The sequence below is a fragment of the Natator depressus genome, chromosome 5, assembly GCF_965152275.1.
Source record: "Natator depressus isolate rNatDep1 chromosome 5, rNatDep2.hap1, whole genome shotgun sequence".
NCBI classification, from domain to species: Eukaryota; Metazoa; Chordata; order Testudines; family Cheloniidae; genus Natator; species Natator depressus.
In genome coordinates this window covers 15,721,071-15,739,164 of record NC_134238.1, presented here as the reverse complement: position 1 = coordinate 15,739,164, position 18,094 = coordinate 15,721,071, and the positions used below count along the sequence as shown (strand labels likewise).

General features: G+C 42.1%; 1 protein-coding gene across 1 annotated transcript in view; it reads left to right on the top strand.

Moving 5' to 3' along the window:
- MYO5B (myosin VB) overlaps positions 1-18,094 on the top strand; it is a 359,433-nt gene that overhangs the window by 316,678 nt on the left and 24,661 nt on the right. Inside the window, exons 28-31 of the mRNA XM_074952355.1 lie at positions 1,995-2,234; positions 3,281-3,381; positions 11,656-11,733; positions 14,997-15,195. Of these exons, the coding sequence (XP_074808456.1) occupies positions 1,995-2,234; positions 3,281-3,381; positions 11,656-11,733; positions 14,997-15,195 (618 nt within the window). The remainder of the gene's footprint in view (positions 1-1,994; positions 2,235-3,280; positions 3,382-11,655; positions 11,734-14,996; positions 15,196-18,094) is intronic.

Sequence of the window (18,094 nt, the reverse complement as noted above, 5' to 3'; positions counted from 1 at the left end):
TCCTCTGGAATAGTGGTTGAATCATGAAGGGACATATGAATCTTTAGCACATCTGGCATGTAAATATCTTGCGATGTTAGCTACAGCAGTGCCATGCGAACGCCTATTCTCACTTTCAGGTGACATTGTAAACAAGAAGCGGGCAGCATTATCTCCTGCAAATGTGAACAAACTTGTTTATTTGAGCGATTGGCTGAAGAAGAAGTAGGACTGATTAGACTTGTAGGCTCTAAAGTTTTACACTGTTTTATTTTTGAATGTAGTTTTTTTGTACATAATTCTACATTTGCAAGTTCAACTGCCATGATAGAGATTGCACTACAGTACTTGTATTAAGTGAATTGAAAAATATTTTTTGTTACAGTGCAAATATTCTTAATCAAAAATAGTGAGCACTGTACACTTTATATTCAGTGTTCTAATTGAAATCAATATATTTGAAAATGTAGAAAACATCCAAAAATATTTAAATAAATGGTATTCTAGTCTTGTTTAACAGTGCAATTAATCGCGATTAATTTTTTTAATCACTTGACAGCCCTAGTCCTGACTCACAAGTCTGCTGCTGTAACCAATGGACAGTGCTGCCCCTGGTGGATTTCTAATTCAGGGGGTTCTTAACTTTGCAAACAGATGTTTCAGGTGCTTTCTAGATATCAGTACACGGGTTAAACTACAGTTTACTTGCTACCTGCCAGCATTTGTTACTGCTGAATTCTCATATGCAGGGTGGAGGTTGCTTTAGCTGTCGAACTTTATCCCCTGCCCCCATCCCCTTCCTGTCTAGCAAAAATAAAATAATAAATGTTGCAACCATCTCAGCAAAAATAGGTACAACAAAGGCACACGGATCATTATTCAAGAGAAACAGCTGGCGTAAAGCCTGTGAATTCCTGACCCTGTCCGTCAAATGCTGTGGACTGAGGAGCAGTCAGAGAAGGAAAATGCTCTAACCGCAAACAGCACAGTGGAGGCAACTCCTACAAATTAGATTAATAAATCCTACTGTGCTTTCATACGGCTGTAACTCACCCCGCTGGAGATTTAAAATGGTGAAGCAGCAGTGTAAACAGTGTGCGTCTCCACCTTAGGTGGAATCTTACAACTGCACATAGCAAACACATTGAACTCTTGGGTGGGTTTTTGGTTGGTTTGGTGGTGGAGGTCGGGGGGCGGAATTGTTTTGGGGGGGGGCGGGTCAGGGAGGTTGCAGTTAATTTTTAAAAGAGAGACAGAATTTAATGAAGGACTACCCCAAACTGTAACTCTTAACTTTGGGTAGTAAATGTGTCCCTGGAGGCTGGCTTTTCAAAATATTCAAATTTATCCTTGGCACTTTGACGACCAGCATTCTGGTGCTGATTTCTTAATTGAAAAGAGAAGGGAAGGGAGAAATATCTGAATGTTGGGTTCAGATTTCTCCCAGAGGAACTTCTTCATGTTCGTGCAGGTTGAAAATGACACTTTGTGGGATCTGCTCTTCCTTTGTTCTGATTTTAGTTATAGATGCTATATATGTGACCAGACAGCTGATGTAATAAAATAGTATTGTGTTTTCCACTGTGTTGAACTTAGAAGTTCAAATGTGTTAATGCAGTTGAATTGATTGTAATATTTTATAAAAGTTTCTTCAACAAAAATATTGTTAGTGATTCTAGTTGTCAAAGGTTATGAAAGCAAATAAAATGCAAGCAAAATGGGAGCGTTCTAACTGGCTCTCATGGGTGTCAGTTACACTGTAGTGGTTACTGGTAAATCACAAAGGGTCTCGGATTACAGCCTGGTACAACTTGAAGTAAGGGAGGCAGAATAATAGTTTTGAAAGGCACATGGCTGGACTGGTAGCAACCCTGATATCAGCACTAGTTGTTATTTTTTTAGTAGTGCTCATCAGTAATTGAATTACGTTAAAGGCATAACAGAAATAAATGAGGCAGTTGTACAAATGTGCTGGACACTTTGGATGAACTAGACAATGGTTTGGTATTTTACAGAGGCAAGAATTGGAATCAGAGAACAAGAAACTGAAAAATGAACTGAATGAGCTGAGGAAGACTATTGTAGACCGGGTGACCCAAAACAACTCATCCAGTGATATCCAGGACAGTTATACCCTCTTATTAAACCAGCTTAAATCAGCCAATGAAGAACTGGAAGTGAGGAAAGAGGAGGTGCTTATCCTAAGGGCACAGATTATAAAGGAAGCCCAGCAAAAAGAGACTGGCAAAAATATGGTAATTGAAAGGGAAAATCTTGTTCCTCTCCTATCACTGACTATTCATTACCTGTCCTGATTTCATGAAAAATGATGCTTTTGCTTTGGTAAATTGTAGGCAACAGTGGATGATTATCTGAAACTTCTTCTGTGTAGCAGGGTGCTGATACAAAAGCACCTAATTAGCTCCTGCTCAGGCAGCTCCAATCAAGAGAAATAGATTGGGGCTGGTGGAACAGGCCTGATGCCTGGCCTGGGGATTGGCTTCACCTGTGGGCCTGACAAGCTAGCAGCCATAAGGGCTGGGAGCCAGTATAAAGGGGGCAGCCAGAGGGAAAGGTCAGGCTCCTGGCTGACTGCTAGCCAAACAGAGAACTAACCCTGGTAAATAGCTCAACATGGGTGGTGGGAGAAATGTGTGTGTAAATAAAGGCACGGGTGCTGCATAACAGGAAGCCTCTCAGAGCTTTATTGGGGCAGTCAGTGGGCCCCAGGAAGAGAGACAGGCAGAGGACCCTGTTACACAAGATCACAAGGTATATCATCTGGAAGGGGGAAGATGACAGGAAAACAGGTTTTAGGCCAGGTTCTGCTTTCATGCACATGGGTGTAAAGAAAAGGTAACGCCATTTACACCTGGGTAATCGAGAGCCAAACTTGGCCCCTGGAATTTGTGAGGGTTTTTTTTCCTGCTGCTGTTTAAAGCGAGTCTGTTATGTATAAAAATCCCCCCTCTCCAGCATTTGGAGATTTAAATTTCCACTTCATTTTCTCAAGGTTTTAGCACCTTCCATGCTTCAGACCATGATCCCAAACTATCTCCTCCGCAAACTGACAGTGTGCCCCCTCAATCTGTCATCGTTACTGAGGCCCACTCTCGTCTGCCTGACCCCCACAGGCACATACCCCCTCCCTTGTCCACATGAGACAATAGGCCAGAATAGGATAGGCCCTCCAGGAAAGGCCATTAAACACGCTCTTAGCATCCAGAGTTTGAAAGACTTGAATGAGACCCAAGGGATTTCATGAAGATGATGATGATGTTGTTCTGCGTGTGAAATTTAGGACTCGAACATCAACACGTATACCAGTTGGCCAAACAGTGACAAGCATGTCGATGCAGAGGATGCAATTGAGGCCTACCATGGGGTGTGTCAGACAAATCGGTAAGTGTGTCTCCATTGATCTTTACAGCAAAGGTGGGCCTAGGCCACAAAGCATGGATTCAGATCTGAAGTAAGTTCTGATGGTGGGGCACTGTTGGCTTTCGGTGTCTGGTTTGGGCCTGTTACAGAGAGAAAGAGCTGTGAAGTTGGGAGTAGGATCCAAAGCTCAGAGGGTTGGGTCTGCCCCTTGCTGAAGGAGAGGAAGCACTGGGCAGGTGGAACAAACAAAGGTTGCAGAGAGAAAAATAAATGCCCACCAAAGCCGAGTTACCCTCCACTACACGGGCTTCCTTATGGCAGAAGCTGGGCAGTGCAGTACAGAGTCCAGAACTGAGCAGTGCACTCCTGCAGTATGGAAGCCCATGGAGCTGAAGGACTGAGAGATTTTAAATGTAAAAATCTTTAAATCCAGCCCGGATATAGTAGCAAGAGTAGAATACGGCTTATATTTTAGAGAAGAATTATGAGTTAGTCGTTTCAGAAAACTCTTAATGTCATGCTAGGAAGTCAGTTGTTAGGAGAATGCCTATCCCATTTCCCTAGAGGCAAAAAGTCTGTTCCAGTGAAATGAGCTAATGTACACATCTATGTAGTCTCAGGCATCACCCACATTATCTGCTATTTCTGTATCTAAACTCTGAGCCAAGAATCCTCTTTGATTACAGATTTCCTAAGGTGATAGTTCATACTCTGAATTTGTCTTCCTTCATAATAATAACAATAATAATAGAGTTGTTGAGAAATTCACTTTGTGCAACTCTCCAGGAGTACATAAGATCTATAGATAATATCTTGTAAAGAGACAAGTTAATAAGTGAATTAAATGTTTATTTTACTGCAAGGAAATTGAATATTTGCTTGTCTCTACTTGGTTATCTGGCAGGAATAGAGGGGTTTTTTCCCACTGCAAATTTTCATTTACCCAGGATATTCATGAGATCTAACTGTTGCAGAGTTTGACTAGTGGTTTCTAATAAAATATCGTACCTAGCCAGTTTGTAAACTCTGGCACATGAAAGCTCTTTCCTTTTCCACCAGGAAAAGGAATTCATAAAATCTGGGAGAGGAATTTCTCTCCATTTGAAGGTGCAGTACACAGAAAACAAATGATAACAATACTGTCTAAATACACCACATGGGCAAGAAGAGAACTTCTCTGTTCAGTAGAGCAGGTCTGGCACCACTGAAAATGGCCCTAGTTGGAGCTGAACAAGTGAAGTTTGTGAGTTTGATGTTTCAAAATTCCTTTCAGATTTTATTCAGAGAGGACGGCAGTGCTTACATTGCACTTTGACAAATGAGGGTGGTGTAAACATTAACTAACTAATCCGCTTAATTAAAGAAGAGTGGTCCTATTGACTTTTTAATGAATCAGTCTATCTGAACTTCTGGGTGAGGGAACCCTTAGTGGTTTTGAGCCAATACCATACTGATGAATCCAGACTAAATGCTTATTGCCTATCATTCCCAAAGTGGTTTTCTCTTAAGATGATGACACCCCTTTGAGTTGATTTCATAATTGACCACATTTTAATATGGTTAAAAAATAAAAACAGGAGGAGGGAAGGATTTTTGTCTTGCAAGAACATCAACTGGGAAAAATCACCATCCAGTCAGAGTTCTCCTGTTAGTAGTATGCAAATAACAATAATTAATAAACAGTGAAGACAATCATTTATTTATTTGTCAATGTTTAAATGCAGATCCCAGTGCTGAGCCTCTGACCATAAGCATGGTAACAAATCAGTATTTAAAACAACAAATTGACTCAAGTCAATCAAATAAACTTTCCCTGTATAACTCAGCTAGCTGTTCCGCCTCTGGAAGAAACCACAGTAAGACAATATAGACCAAAATTTTCAAACTGATAGATGCCCACAGTTAAGGTTCTAAATGCATATGTAAGTACCTAAATAAAGGCAGTCGATGCTTAGCAGTGCTGAGGACCTAAGCTCGCAGGGCCGATGACAGAGCTTAGAATAAAGGCCACTCTTATCTAGGCACCTAAATATGGATTGAGAAAACTAACTTTAAGCACCAAAGTTTAGAAAATATTTGCCCTAGGCCTGAAGAACTCCAGATATTCTTCCATGGGTTGACTTGATGTATGGCTTGAAAGCAGAGCACATAGAAAACTCCTCTGACCACTGGCCAGTGTATCTAACCTGTGCTTCGTTTCCAGAGCTTAGACATTAGCATTGCTTTGGATTAGCTGTGAGATGGAAGAGCATTCATGGTAATATGCATATGTAGACATTCCCTTTCTCGTACTAGTACCCTTCTATACTGCTTCTGCAACAACAACAAATACCTCGTAACTTGGGGTGGCAGGTGGGATGATAGACTCACGGAATTGTCTTAAGGCTTATCAACTTGGCTAAAAGGAAATAAATAGCTTTTAAGGCTCCCACCAATTTTAGGTGCACATTTTCTATGTGCACAGAGATTTAACTCCTTTGAAGAGTGAATCTGTGGAAACGACATCTTGGGTCTACATGTTCTCTCAATGCCTACAGCTCAAATTATTCAATTTACAAGTTGTTGTTGTTTTTTAAAAAAGGCTTGGATTTTTTTCAGCCAGCTTTCCAAACTCAAGCTGGTGCTGAAAGTCAAGCTGGGTTATTTACTGATCTATGCTTGCTTCATCAACAAGAAACCTGACTCAGCTCAGAGGTATTAGATGACTGATGTGCAATTCAGGTGCTTGCCTGACATATCAAATGCTGAATATCGAGAGCTGTCAAAAAAAAAAATCATTTTTCTTGTAAACTGAGCAAAATTGATCTGGAAATCATTGAGAGAGGATAAGCATGGGGCTCCATGATGCCATTTCTCCAGTGTCACTTTGCAGAGTAGACCCATACTTTAAGTGTGTGGCTTCCATTTGGGAGTGGCACATCTGACTCCCATCCCTCCCACCCCTTTTGAGAGCTACCTACACAAAGGAAATCATTTTCAGTTAAAAGATAGGCCTTTTCCTTGCAGCTGAGTGGATCCTGCTACAGTATTTTATATAACACAGAATGTATCTCTTTAGTGGCTCACTTTTCTTTGAAAGTCAAACTGTCAAGTGAATTTTATTTTCCTTTTTTAAAGACCTTCAAACTCACTTTGGAACTGAAGTGACATAAATCAAGTTATAACAAATGTTTCTTGGCCAGATTACAAATCTCATTTTATTCATTTGTAAAATGTCCAGACATTAAAGCTAAATGAGCTCCTTTCATTTTGTCATTAAAACTGATTTGACCGCTAATATGCAACTTCTACAACACTGGTGAGACAAGATTTTTCTGGGCACCTTTTTATCCAATTAGAGGGAATGCAGAGAAAAGTAACAACAAAAGATTCAGGGGCTTGAGGGATGGTTTTGAGGAAAGATTGAAAGAACTTGGCATGTAAAGCTCGCCTTAGTGACTAAGGGGGGCTGTTCTGATACAGTAGAGGAATTGGTAGGATGTAAATACAAAGATGGGAGATAAATTGTTCTGAGTGGTATAAAGCATAGAAGGGATGAGAATGAGCAAAGGAAAATGAGGCTATCAAGAGAGTGTTCCTAATAGCGAGATCTATCACACTGTAGGATGGTCTCCCAAAGGAAGCGGTGGAAGTGCGAGTAACTGAGTCATTTTAAAATGGGACTGGACAAAGAAGTGAAGAATATATTGTACAGAGCAATCCTGTATAAGCAGAGGGAGAGAGGAAAAGACTAAATAATCCTTTCCTGGCTTCAGTGTCTTTGATTCTCTCTCAGTAGATTTGAAAAGACACACCTTTTGAAGTAAGAGTGGGAGAATGTAAAACACCATAAAAGGACCATCGGGCCCTTACCTGCTCAGGCTTGGTTAATCACAATGCCACTTCTTGCTTTCTTCACTTAAAGAAGGGGGGAAATCTCATGTAGAAAACTAGTAATTTCCAATGTACTGGACAATGGAAAAGAATTGAGATCTAGTCTATACTTACAGGATTTGGCAGCATAGCGGGATCAGGAGAGTGAAAAATTGCTTCTGTAACTGACATATGTATGTCGACAAAAGCCCTAGTGTAGGCAGTTATGCTGCAAAACAGTCTTTTGCCAGTAAGGTGAATTCTGTTCGGGAAACTGGTTTAAGTAAAAGAACGCTTTTGCCAGTATAAACTGTATTTCCACTAGGAGAGTTTACTGGCATAGCTATATGGGCAAACCTTTTCTAGTGGAGACTAGACCTTTTCCTTTTATATTGCACTTTTCGTCTGAAGATCTCAGAGGTATGCAGGGATGGGTAATTATGTTCTCCCGATTTAGAGATGGAGACATTGAGGCAAAGAGGGTTGGACCATCCAAGGTCACCCACTGAACTAGTGGCAAAAGCTGCAACTACAACCCAGGTCAAGTACTTGGACTCGAATCTAGTCCCAGTGCTTCGCCCACTAGAGCCAGTGGGAATGATGTGTCTGAAACCATTCATGTTGCTTTGCCCATAGAGGAATTGATGTGGATGTACAACAAACCTAAGAGCCGGGTCATATCTGCACTGTGCTCTTAAAAAAAAAAAAGATCAAGATTGATATTTGAGAGGTTCCAATAAAAATACTACTACTTTCAGTGCAGAAAAATTCCTTTCATTTTTTGGTAGTGGACCCTTTTTCCTATGTGCTTTCTGTGTTCTCAAAGCCATTTCCTCTCCACTTTGTCTGCTCGCCTACCCCTTGATCTCCATTGTGTTCTCTCATTATGATTGTTGTTCCCCTTGCTTTTTTGGTTTCTCTTCCCTTTCTTGGTGTCCTCTCTCTCCAGTTTTGTCTAGTGTCTGGCTGATTGCAGAATGAAACTGGCTAGATTAAAGATTTCAAGTTGTGGAAAATATTGCTTTTAGATTTTGAGATCCCTTCAGCTTCACTGCCAGAAGGGGGAAGAGGAGTAAAGTGAAACTGACTAGGCTCTCAAATTCAGAGGACCAGGTCACCTGCTTAAAGTAAGTCAGCAGAGTTCCAGTCATCTCAGTGCAGCTATGTTGATTTACTCCTGCTGAGGATATGGCTCAAAAGCATAAGAGATTACAGCAGTAGTAAGTTTCTTCGATTCTGTCTGGAGCTGCACCAAAGAAGACAGTGCTCCAAGAGGCTAGATTTTTTTTTGAATGCTCTGCTCCATCAAGATTGTTGTTCCCCTGTCAACTGAGCCTCTTGCATTGAAATGGGGTTTAGACCAATATTAGTAAAGTAACTAAAATGCAGCTGAGCCAGAATGTTTTTCCAGTACAGAGAAAAGTTAACAACCAGTGTCTTGTGCATTTTCTATTGGTGGAGTTTTCCAGCATAAACCAACTGAAATACAAACCTGATTCTTACCCCCACAAAAGGCCTAACGCCTCCATTGAAGTAATTGGCCAGGCTCCAATGGGAAGAGGATCAAAATCTTATAGTGGTGTACATCAAAATTAACTCCACTGAAGTTAATAGTTACACCACTGTAAAACAGGCCTGAGTTAGAGGAGAAATCAAGACCACAGGGCCTAAGAAAACTGTAACTAATATGCCTGTACCAGAAGACAGTGAGTGTGTATGTATGAATGCATACCCCCCATGCCACACTAGTGAATCTTAGAAATGCAGGCCTGGAAGGGAGCTTGAGAAGTCATCAAGTTCACCCCCCTACACTGAGGCAGGACCAAATAAACCTAGACCATCCTTGACAGGTGTTTGTCCAACCTCTTCTTTAAAAGCTTCAATGATGGGGATTGCACAATCTCCCTTGGAAGCCTGTTCCAGATCTTAACTGCCCTTTATAGATAGAAAGTTTTTCCTAATACCTATTCTGACTCTCCCTTGCTGCAGATAAGCCCATTACTTCTTGTTCTACCTTCAGTGGACTTAGACAACAATTGATCACCATCCTCTTTGTGACAACCCTCAACATATTTAAAAACTGTTTAGCAGGTTCTTTCTCAGTCGTCTTTTTTCAAGACTATACATCCCCAGTGTTTTTTTAACTTTTCCTAATAGGTCAGGTTTTCTAAACCCTTTATTCATTTTTGTGGCTCTCTTTTGGACTCTCTCTCATTTATCCACATCTTTTCTAAACTGTGTGGTGCCCAAAACTGGATACAATACTCCAGCTGAGGCTCACCAGTGCCAAGTTGAGTGGGGCAGTTACCTCCCACATTTTACATATGACACTACTGTTAATACACCCTAGGACGTTATTAGCCTTTTTCGCAACTGCATCACATTGTTGACTTGTATTCAATTTATGATCCACTGGAACCCCTGGATCCTTTTCAGCAGTACAAACGTAGTTGTGCATTTGATATTTCCTTCCTGAGAGAAGTACTTTGCACTTGTCTTCACTGAATTTCATCTTGTGGAATTCAGACCAATTCTCTCATTTGTCAAGGTCCTTTTTCATTCTAATCCTGTCCTCCAAAGTGCTCGCAACCCCTCCCATCTTGGTGTCATCTGCAAACTGTATAATCATAGTCCCCACTCGATTATCCAAGATTTTAAGGAAAATATTAACTAGTATCAGACCCATGACTGACCCTTGTGGGACCTCACTAGATATGCCTTCCCAGTCTGACAGCAAACGATTGATAACTACTGAATATAGCTTTTCACCCAGTTGTGGACCCACCTTATAGTAATTTCATCTAGACCATATTTCCCTATTTGCTTTTTAGAGTGTCATGTGGAACTGTGTCAAAAGGCATATTAAAATCAAGATATATCCGGTCTACTGCTTCCCCACTATCCACTAGGCCAGCAACCCTCTCAAAGAAGAAAATTCCTTATAATCCTCTATGTGCTTATGAACTGATTCTTTAATAATTTGTTCCAGTATCTTTCCAGGTATCAGTTAGGCTGTAATTCCCTGGGTTCTCTTTGTTCCTCTTTTTAAAGATAGGTACTATGCTTGCCCTTCTCCAGTCCTTGGGTAATTTCACCAAAGCCACACTTCACTTATGAGCATGTCACGTGAAACACTGTCAAAAGCCTAACTAAAATCCAAGCTATAATAAGGGCTAGCAATAGACCACAACTGATTGCTTTCTTTGAATTGTTTTTACCTTCCATTGTTTTTTCCCTTTTCTTCCCAAGACTTTTGCTATGAACACAAATGACCTTCCTTACCCGCATCCTCAGTCAGGACTGCTGGGCCTAGTATTGCCCCTTGAGGCTTCCATGTATGGGGCACGGCCACTGACTGAAGGAGCAGCATGCAGTGGCTCAGCTGGGCAGCAGTACTTGTGCTCTTTCTCTCTGTCCTCCTTCAGTCTTCCCTAACTCTTTAATTCCGCTGTTTATCCTCCCCCTTTGCCTCCAGGTCGATAATATCCATGCCCACCCGGAAAAGGAATCCATAAAATCTTTGCCATGAAGAGCGACAGCCCCACTCATCCAAATTAGAAGTATATAGGATGTGGCAAACTACCACACTCTTCTTCTCAATTACTAGGATTCTTGTGTGACAATAGATTATCCCTGTCCGAGTTGTACATTGACTGTCACAAGCCAGTGCTGGCAACATCACAGTTTGCTACCATGGCAGGCAACACTGTTGAGTGGCTTGAGCGCAGGTTTCGGAGTCAGAAGACCTTAGTTTTACTCCTGGTTCTCCCTCTGACTCAGTCTGTGATCTTGGGCAAGTCACTTGACTTTTCCGCATGAAAAGGGATGATATTGCTTGCTTACCTTTGAGAGGCCAGTCGTGCCTACCCCAAATTTTAAAAATGACGAGTTATGTCTACCCCCCAAATCATGAGATTTTAATAGATAATAAATGTTGACTTCTTTTAATTTGCCTTCTGGTTTTTGAGCCTTTTGGGTTCATTTGGCTCAGACTTCCCAGCTTGTCTCCAGGTAGGCTAACCAATTATGAACATGAAAGCTAAGATTCTCCAGAAGCTGGGGCTGGAAGTAAAATGGCAAATATCAGACAAGATGTAATAAAATCATGTGAGCTGGCAACAGTGGCTCCACTCATGACAGGGGTGGAGGAGTGCAGAGTCTGACGGCGACTCTTGTATTACCAGGGAAGGGGGCACAACCGTCTGACTGTGATATTACAGGGATAGGAAGAGGATTCTGACGACGGACTAGAGAAGGGCTCTTTATGTACAGTTTAGTAGTGATGCCAAAGGGAAGAGAGTTTAATGATGTTTTGTTCTTTTTTTTTAAAAAGTTTGCCTGAGTGTAATGGGGATTCCTTACTTTCCCCGCTTCTGTTGCAACTGACATTTTGCCTTTCTTTCCTGTCCTCTTGTTTTCCTTTTCTCTGTCCTTTATTTCTAGCAAGACTGAGGACTGGGGCTATCTCAATGAAGATGGAGAGCTCGGCTTGGCCTATCAGGGCCTAAAGCAAGTTGCCAGGTCAAATGCTTTTTTCTTCTTCCTCTTTCTTTCCCCCGCCTCGTTCATACGCTCACATGGACTCTCTCTGCCTCACTGTCCTTTACAATAGGAATTGGAGATGGGGCTAACCCAAGCTGAACCACCATAACTTCGAGGGGGAGATGGAACCTTTCTAAGGTTTTGGGAAATTGTGGTCCTGAGCCAAACCTTGGCACTCACGCCCATCTCTAGGCATGCAGCAACCAACTAAAGTTTGGGTTGGGATGTAGTTCTGCAACATTGCTGCACGAACGTATCGTTGTGTACCACACCGAAACTGTATCTATGATCCCCAGAGGTGCTGGGAGACCTTACCCTGTTTGTGGGAGCTGCACCCTTTTGGATTCGGCCTTATGTGCTTTAGAGATATTTATATGTGGTGTGAAGGAACAATGGTATTTCATGAACCAACTCCTGGCTCCATTGAAGTCAATGGCATAACTCCCACTGAGTTAAGTGGAGTCAGGGTTTCGCCCCAAGTGTCTCATTATAGTCCCTTTAGCTCTGACTGAACGTCTCCTTTTGTAAAGTGTATTAAAGTGTTCTGTTCTCTTATCTGTTCATGAACGTGAAAGAAAGGATGCTGAGTCCCTTTTAAAATGTACTGTTTTCTTTGTCCTCTTTGCATGCTCAAATTCACCTGAATTACTCCTTTTCCACTTAATCCAATGTCTAGAAGTGTGTCAGGAGGAGAATTATTACTGCTTGCAGATTACCTCTGACACTCACTCCAATGCACTCCTATTTTGTGGATGAATATATCAGAGGGACACATTGCAGGTGATTCCTGCAATTTCAGTGTTCCCCTGTGCAAGGACAGTGCTTCTGTAATAACTTCTCCAAACTAATCACCTTTTGGGAGGATGAATAATGGTTAAAGTAGAATCCAGGAGTCCCAGTTCCCGGTAGCCTATTCCCAATTCTGATACTATTTACAGTTCTCAGAACGTCTGATCATTACATGTTAATCTTTCTACCATCTCACTTTATCCTTCTGTAATACAAGGATGATAATACTTATCTGCCTCACAGAGAGGTGTTGTGAGCCTCTCCATCAGTGTTTGTAACGTGTGATCATCTGATGAAAAGCACTATCGGGGGAAAGTAGTAGTAATATTTATTAAAATGTAGTGTCAATTTTAGAGCAACCAGAGGGAGGGCAGCAGCTCTTTTGAGAATAATGTGAAATGTATGACTGGGCTGATTGGCTGCCTACATTCCTCAGAACTGCAAATACAAGAGGACCATATTTGTCTGTGTGTTTGGTTCAGATTCAACTTGATCCCATATGAAGCTGCATCATGAAAAAATCTTGTACTTTTTAGCATAGTGGAAGGTTTTGCACCTTCCAAGCCCAACACAATATTAACTCCTGACAATATGTCAGCAAGGTCATGTCCATTATTAACTCCATCTGACAGATATTGGGTGGGTGGGTGGGTGTATGTATGTACAAATGCAGAAAATGGGGAGGATGTTGGACTCCACTGAACAGAACAACTGAAAAGTTTTCAGCTGAAAATCAAAAAGACAACATTTTCCATGGAAAGCAGACACTTTGCACACACACAACTTTGGCTTGTTGAAAACTGTTTTCTGTTGAAGCACAATTTAGATAGAAAACCTTTTTGACCTGCCCTAATTAAGGCCCTGATTCAGCAAGGTACATTTAAGCACAAGCATAGTTCTCTTGACTTTAGTGGGATGATTCATGTGCCAGAAGTCATGCATGCTCTTTTTCACTGGCAGGGTGATGAAACACTGGAATGCGTTACCTTGGGAGGTGGTGGAATCTCCTTCCTTAAAGTTTTTAAGGCCAGGCTTGACAAAGCCCTGGCTGGGATGATTCAGTTGAGGATTGGTCCTGCTTTGAGCAGGGGGTTGGACTGGATGACCTCCTGAGGTCCCTTCCAACCCTGATATTCTACGATTCTATGATTAAGTACCTTGCTGAAGACCACACAGGAAATCAGTGGCAGAGACAGAGCTAAGGCTTCAGACTTTATAACTTTCAGTCCCTTGTTCAAACCATTCAGTCTTGCTGGAACCACTTTGCTAGCATTTGTAATCTTGTTTAGATCCTATTGGAATACTTAAAAGCACTAAGGGAGAGATTTTCATTTGGTACACTATAATTGGTACCCTTAAAAATAAATTAACTTGCTAAACATTGTTTATCAGTACACCCAGCATTCAGGAGGGCAGTAACCTTTATGTGATGAATCGTTCTTCCTTTGGATGAAGAAGGTATGTGGGAGGAAAAGGAAAGAGAAAGGCACAAAAATGGCTCATACAGTCCATTTTACTGAAAGTACAGCTTGTGCTTTAATTTATCGCTGCACAGAACGACATGCTGTTCGTCCACATGGAATTCTTCTCCTTTTGTGATTAAAGACACCCTCCCCCCCCCCCCCCCCCCCGGCCGCCGCCAGAGTTTCAGTTTTCCTTTGATGCACTTTCTAAGGGGTTTATTTAACTTGTTGTTCTTCAGGATGACTTAGAAAAGAATTTTTTTTAAAGAAAATGGAAAATGCAAACTTCTTGCAGTCTTCCTTCCGTGTCTGAGTCAGTGTGACATTTTCCACTGCAAAGCTAAGCCTACATTTTCAGAAGTGACTGGTGGTTTGGGGCATCTCAGTGTTTGGGTGCAAAGCTGAAGCCAACTGAAAGGGGCCTGGTTTCCTGAAACTGCTTTGCATCCACTCTCTGAAAATCAGGCTGCTTTAAGATGTTTCAGACTGGGCATCCAAAAATGGAAACACCTGAAATCACTGGTGATTGTTTAAACCTGGGCTTAAGTCTTAACTAATTCATATTTGGCTGTGTTTTATCTTGTTGTCTGAAAGTATTTTAGATATTTGGATTTCTCAGCAAAAGATGTACAGTACAGTAACAAACACCTTACCGTTGCTTTGTAGGAGAAGTGTAACTTTGATGTAATACACCGAGAGCTTGATCCAGTGCCCACTGAAGTGAATGGGAGTCCTTCAGTTAACTTCAGTGAGTGGTGGACCAGGGCCTTAGCACCAAACTGTCTCCCTCCCCACAAAACTACACGGATCTTTGTAGCAGTTTCCCAACACTTGAATCTAAACCACGCCTGGGTGTCTTTCTGAAAGATATGCTAGAGCTCAAACAGAAGTCATCAGCTTGTTGCAGAAGTTACTGGGGTACTTTGGTTGGTTAATACAGAAGATCAGAATAGATTATCATAATGGTCCCTTCGCTCCTCCTCTTATCAGGCTCCTGGAAGCCCAGCTTCAGGATCAGAGGAGAGAGCACGAAGAGGAGGTGGAAACTCTGAAAACCCAGGTGGAAACCCTGAGAGACGAGATGGAGAAACAGCAGCAGGTGTTTTTCCAGACCCTACAGCTACCACCAGAGGCCCAGGTGGAATTTGGCATCCAGCAAGAAATCACACGTCTGTCAAATGAAAATCTGGTAAATGACTGTCCTTCATGACCTATACTGTAAAAACAGATCAGTGGTTGATAGAGGTAAGATGGGAAGTACTCCCATCACACCCACCCTTGTATATGAACACACAACTAGCCAGCAGAGCTGCCTTCCCGTAAGCTAGATGCACTAGTGATCCCAATCACTCCCAGTGGTGTTCCAACAACACAGTGGGCTATTGCTGTAGAGCACTGAAACGCTGTTTTATAAGGGTTGGATGGTGAGTAGGAGAAGTCATGCTGCCTGGTGTAAAAGGTCATATTTTGTGATGTACCCAGTGACATTTTGCCATTCTCTGGACATAAGCAAAATGGCTTAAGGCCACAGTCTGGCCCTGTGTGCTTTAATATACATAGTAGGGAAGAATAGCTCCCTCCACTAGCAGGAATAATGGTTGAAATGTTATGGTCTGTCTTCTGCAGGAAATCAGACTAGATGATCATAGTTGTCCATTCTGACCTTAAACCTCTGAGTCTATTAATGTTATTTGTAAGTAGGGCTACGGTTTTGTCACAGAAATCATGAATTTGAATAAAGTCTGTGACCTCTTGGAAGTGGCTGTAAAAACACATTTGATTAGCCTCCAAACTGAGTGGCATGGTGACCTGGTGCACTGGGTCACAGCACCATTCGGGTTTGGCCCATCCGCCCTGCCATCTCCATTTATGGATGAGCCATACCTGAGAGGCACTGCATCTCCATGTGCCAGGTTGCAACACCCAGAGCAGGGAGTCAGGTCCCGTCCCATGGGATAGGACCTGCTGCTGCAGGGTGGCCTTGCTTGCCAAATCTTCTCTTCCCCACAGTGCCTCACTTTCAGCAGCCCCAATAGTCTTCTGTATGGTGATGTGGCAAAACCTACATTATTTGGTGACCTTTCCATGACTTCATTTTTTTGCACACCTGTGCTGTGAAATTTACTAAAAATGTGTGTGCCAAAATCATAGCCTTATTTATAAGAATTGGCATTTCCTGAGCCTGGGTGGGTGGGTAGATGCTGCTGCCTCACTCAGGATTGTCTCTTTAGAGAACTTTATCACGTTCAAACAGACATGTCTGAATCATTTACATATGAATGGCAGCCAGGAAATAAAGCCCTGAGGTGATAAACTATAGATCATTACCTACTGTATAATACTTCCAGGAGGAGTCAGGATCAGGAGACGTGGGCTTATTTATGTGAACATGTAGACAGATGGAAGAATGATTTCCTCTTCTGCTGATGTTAAACAGTCATTCAGAGAGGAGACACCATGAGACCAGTTTTGGGGGCAACTGTTAACACATTCTTTATCATTCTTAATCCTCTGTGTTAGGAAAAGTATGTCATGCAGCAAAACAAAAATCTCTTGCTCGCTGTGCAACGTGTTCAACTTTAATCCCTTGGCAGAGGTGCATCTCTTGCCTGCAATGACTGTGGCAGCAAAAAAGAGAGAAAGGAGGAAATCTTAGCCCTTATCCTATCCCGTTGAAGTCAATGGCACTTTTGCCATTGTATTGAATGGGAGCAGGATCCAGCCAAATGATTAATATACAGCATTTATGCTTATGCCTTGAAAACAAAACAGCCCATCCTAACCCAGCACCATAAGCCTATCAGTCATTTAGTGGGTGATTAACTGTTTAGATAGCCATCAAAGGGTGGGGATGACAGGTAGTATGGGGATATAGGATACAGAATAACAAAGCCCAAGGCCTAGTCTTCACTACAGACTTAGCTTGACGTAAGGCAGCTTTCATGGACTTAGCTCTGTAAGTGTCTATACTAAAATGTCACTCCTGACAATGTAACTCGCCCGCTACGCCAACTTAACTCCACCACCGTGAGAGGTGAAGCTCTTAGGTTGATGTAGCTCGGTCGATACAGGGTCAGTGTAGGCACTGCATTGCTGACATCAACTGTTGCTGCCTTTCAGAAGCCATCCCACAATTCCCCACCCTGACCATTAAATCAGTGCAAGTGCTCCTGGGGAGCACGTGCACCGCCGACAAAAGGAGCATCGTGTGGACACGAAAAAGCGATGTAATTTCTGCAGTGGCTGTACGTCAACATAACTTAGGTTGACTTCATTTTGTAGTGTTGATTTGCCCTATATGGGGGTTAGGAAGAAGAGTCAGATGTAGAAGAGTTTCTTCTCCAAAAAGCACTTGAAGTGCAGATCTACTCTGAAGTGTGACTCAGCAACTCCTTACTCAATACTACTGTGCCCTTTGGGTGTTCACAATCACATATGCTGATTTCAGTGACAAATAGAAGTTTTACTGCGGTTTACTCCTGCTACCACCAGTGTCAGCACAACGGTAGGAGAGGGAACTGGATTCTTGCCTCGCTCACCAATCATCAAAAAAACAAATGATGATAAAGTTCCAGTTGCAGGCTGAAATTCTGACCTGTTACATGCGTGAGAGGCAGCACATATGTAACTGAAAGCCTAATTTGGCCTGCAAACCCTTTGATTCTGGCAATGGAACATGAGGTGGGATTCTCAGGTCCGAGGGTGAGTTCGCAGGCCTGTCAATTAGAGCATGTCTACACACACAAGATGTGCTGCTCTAACTATACTGGTACAGCTGAAACTGTACCGCCTCACTAGTGTGGACGCAATTATATCGGTATCAAGGTGCCGCATGTCATTATAGTTAATCTTGTATGGGAAGGAGAATCGGCTGTAAAGCATCTTTCTATTGATATAAAACTGCATCCAGACTAGGGATTGTACCATTATGACTTTTTTTTAACCAAAATAATTGCATACACCTTGAGATAATTAAACCAGCACAAAAAATGCACGTAGCCCAGGCCTTGGGGGAAAAAAAATCTGTCTACTTGTAAACTGAGTAGGTTTTTTATGGGAGTCACTGAAAGGCAATGAACATGGGACTC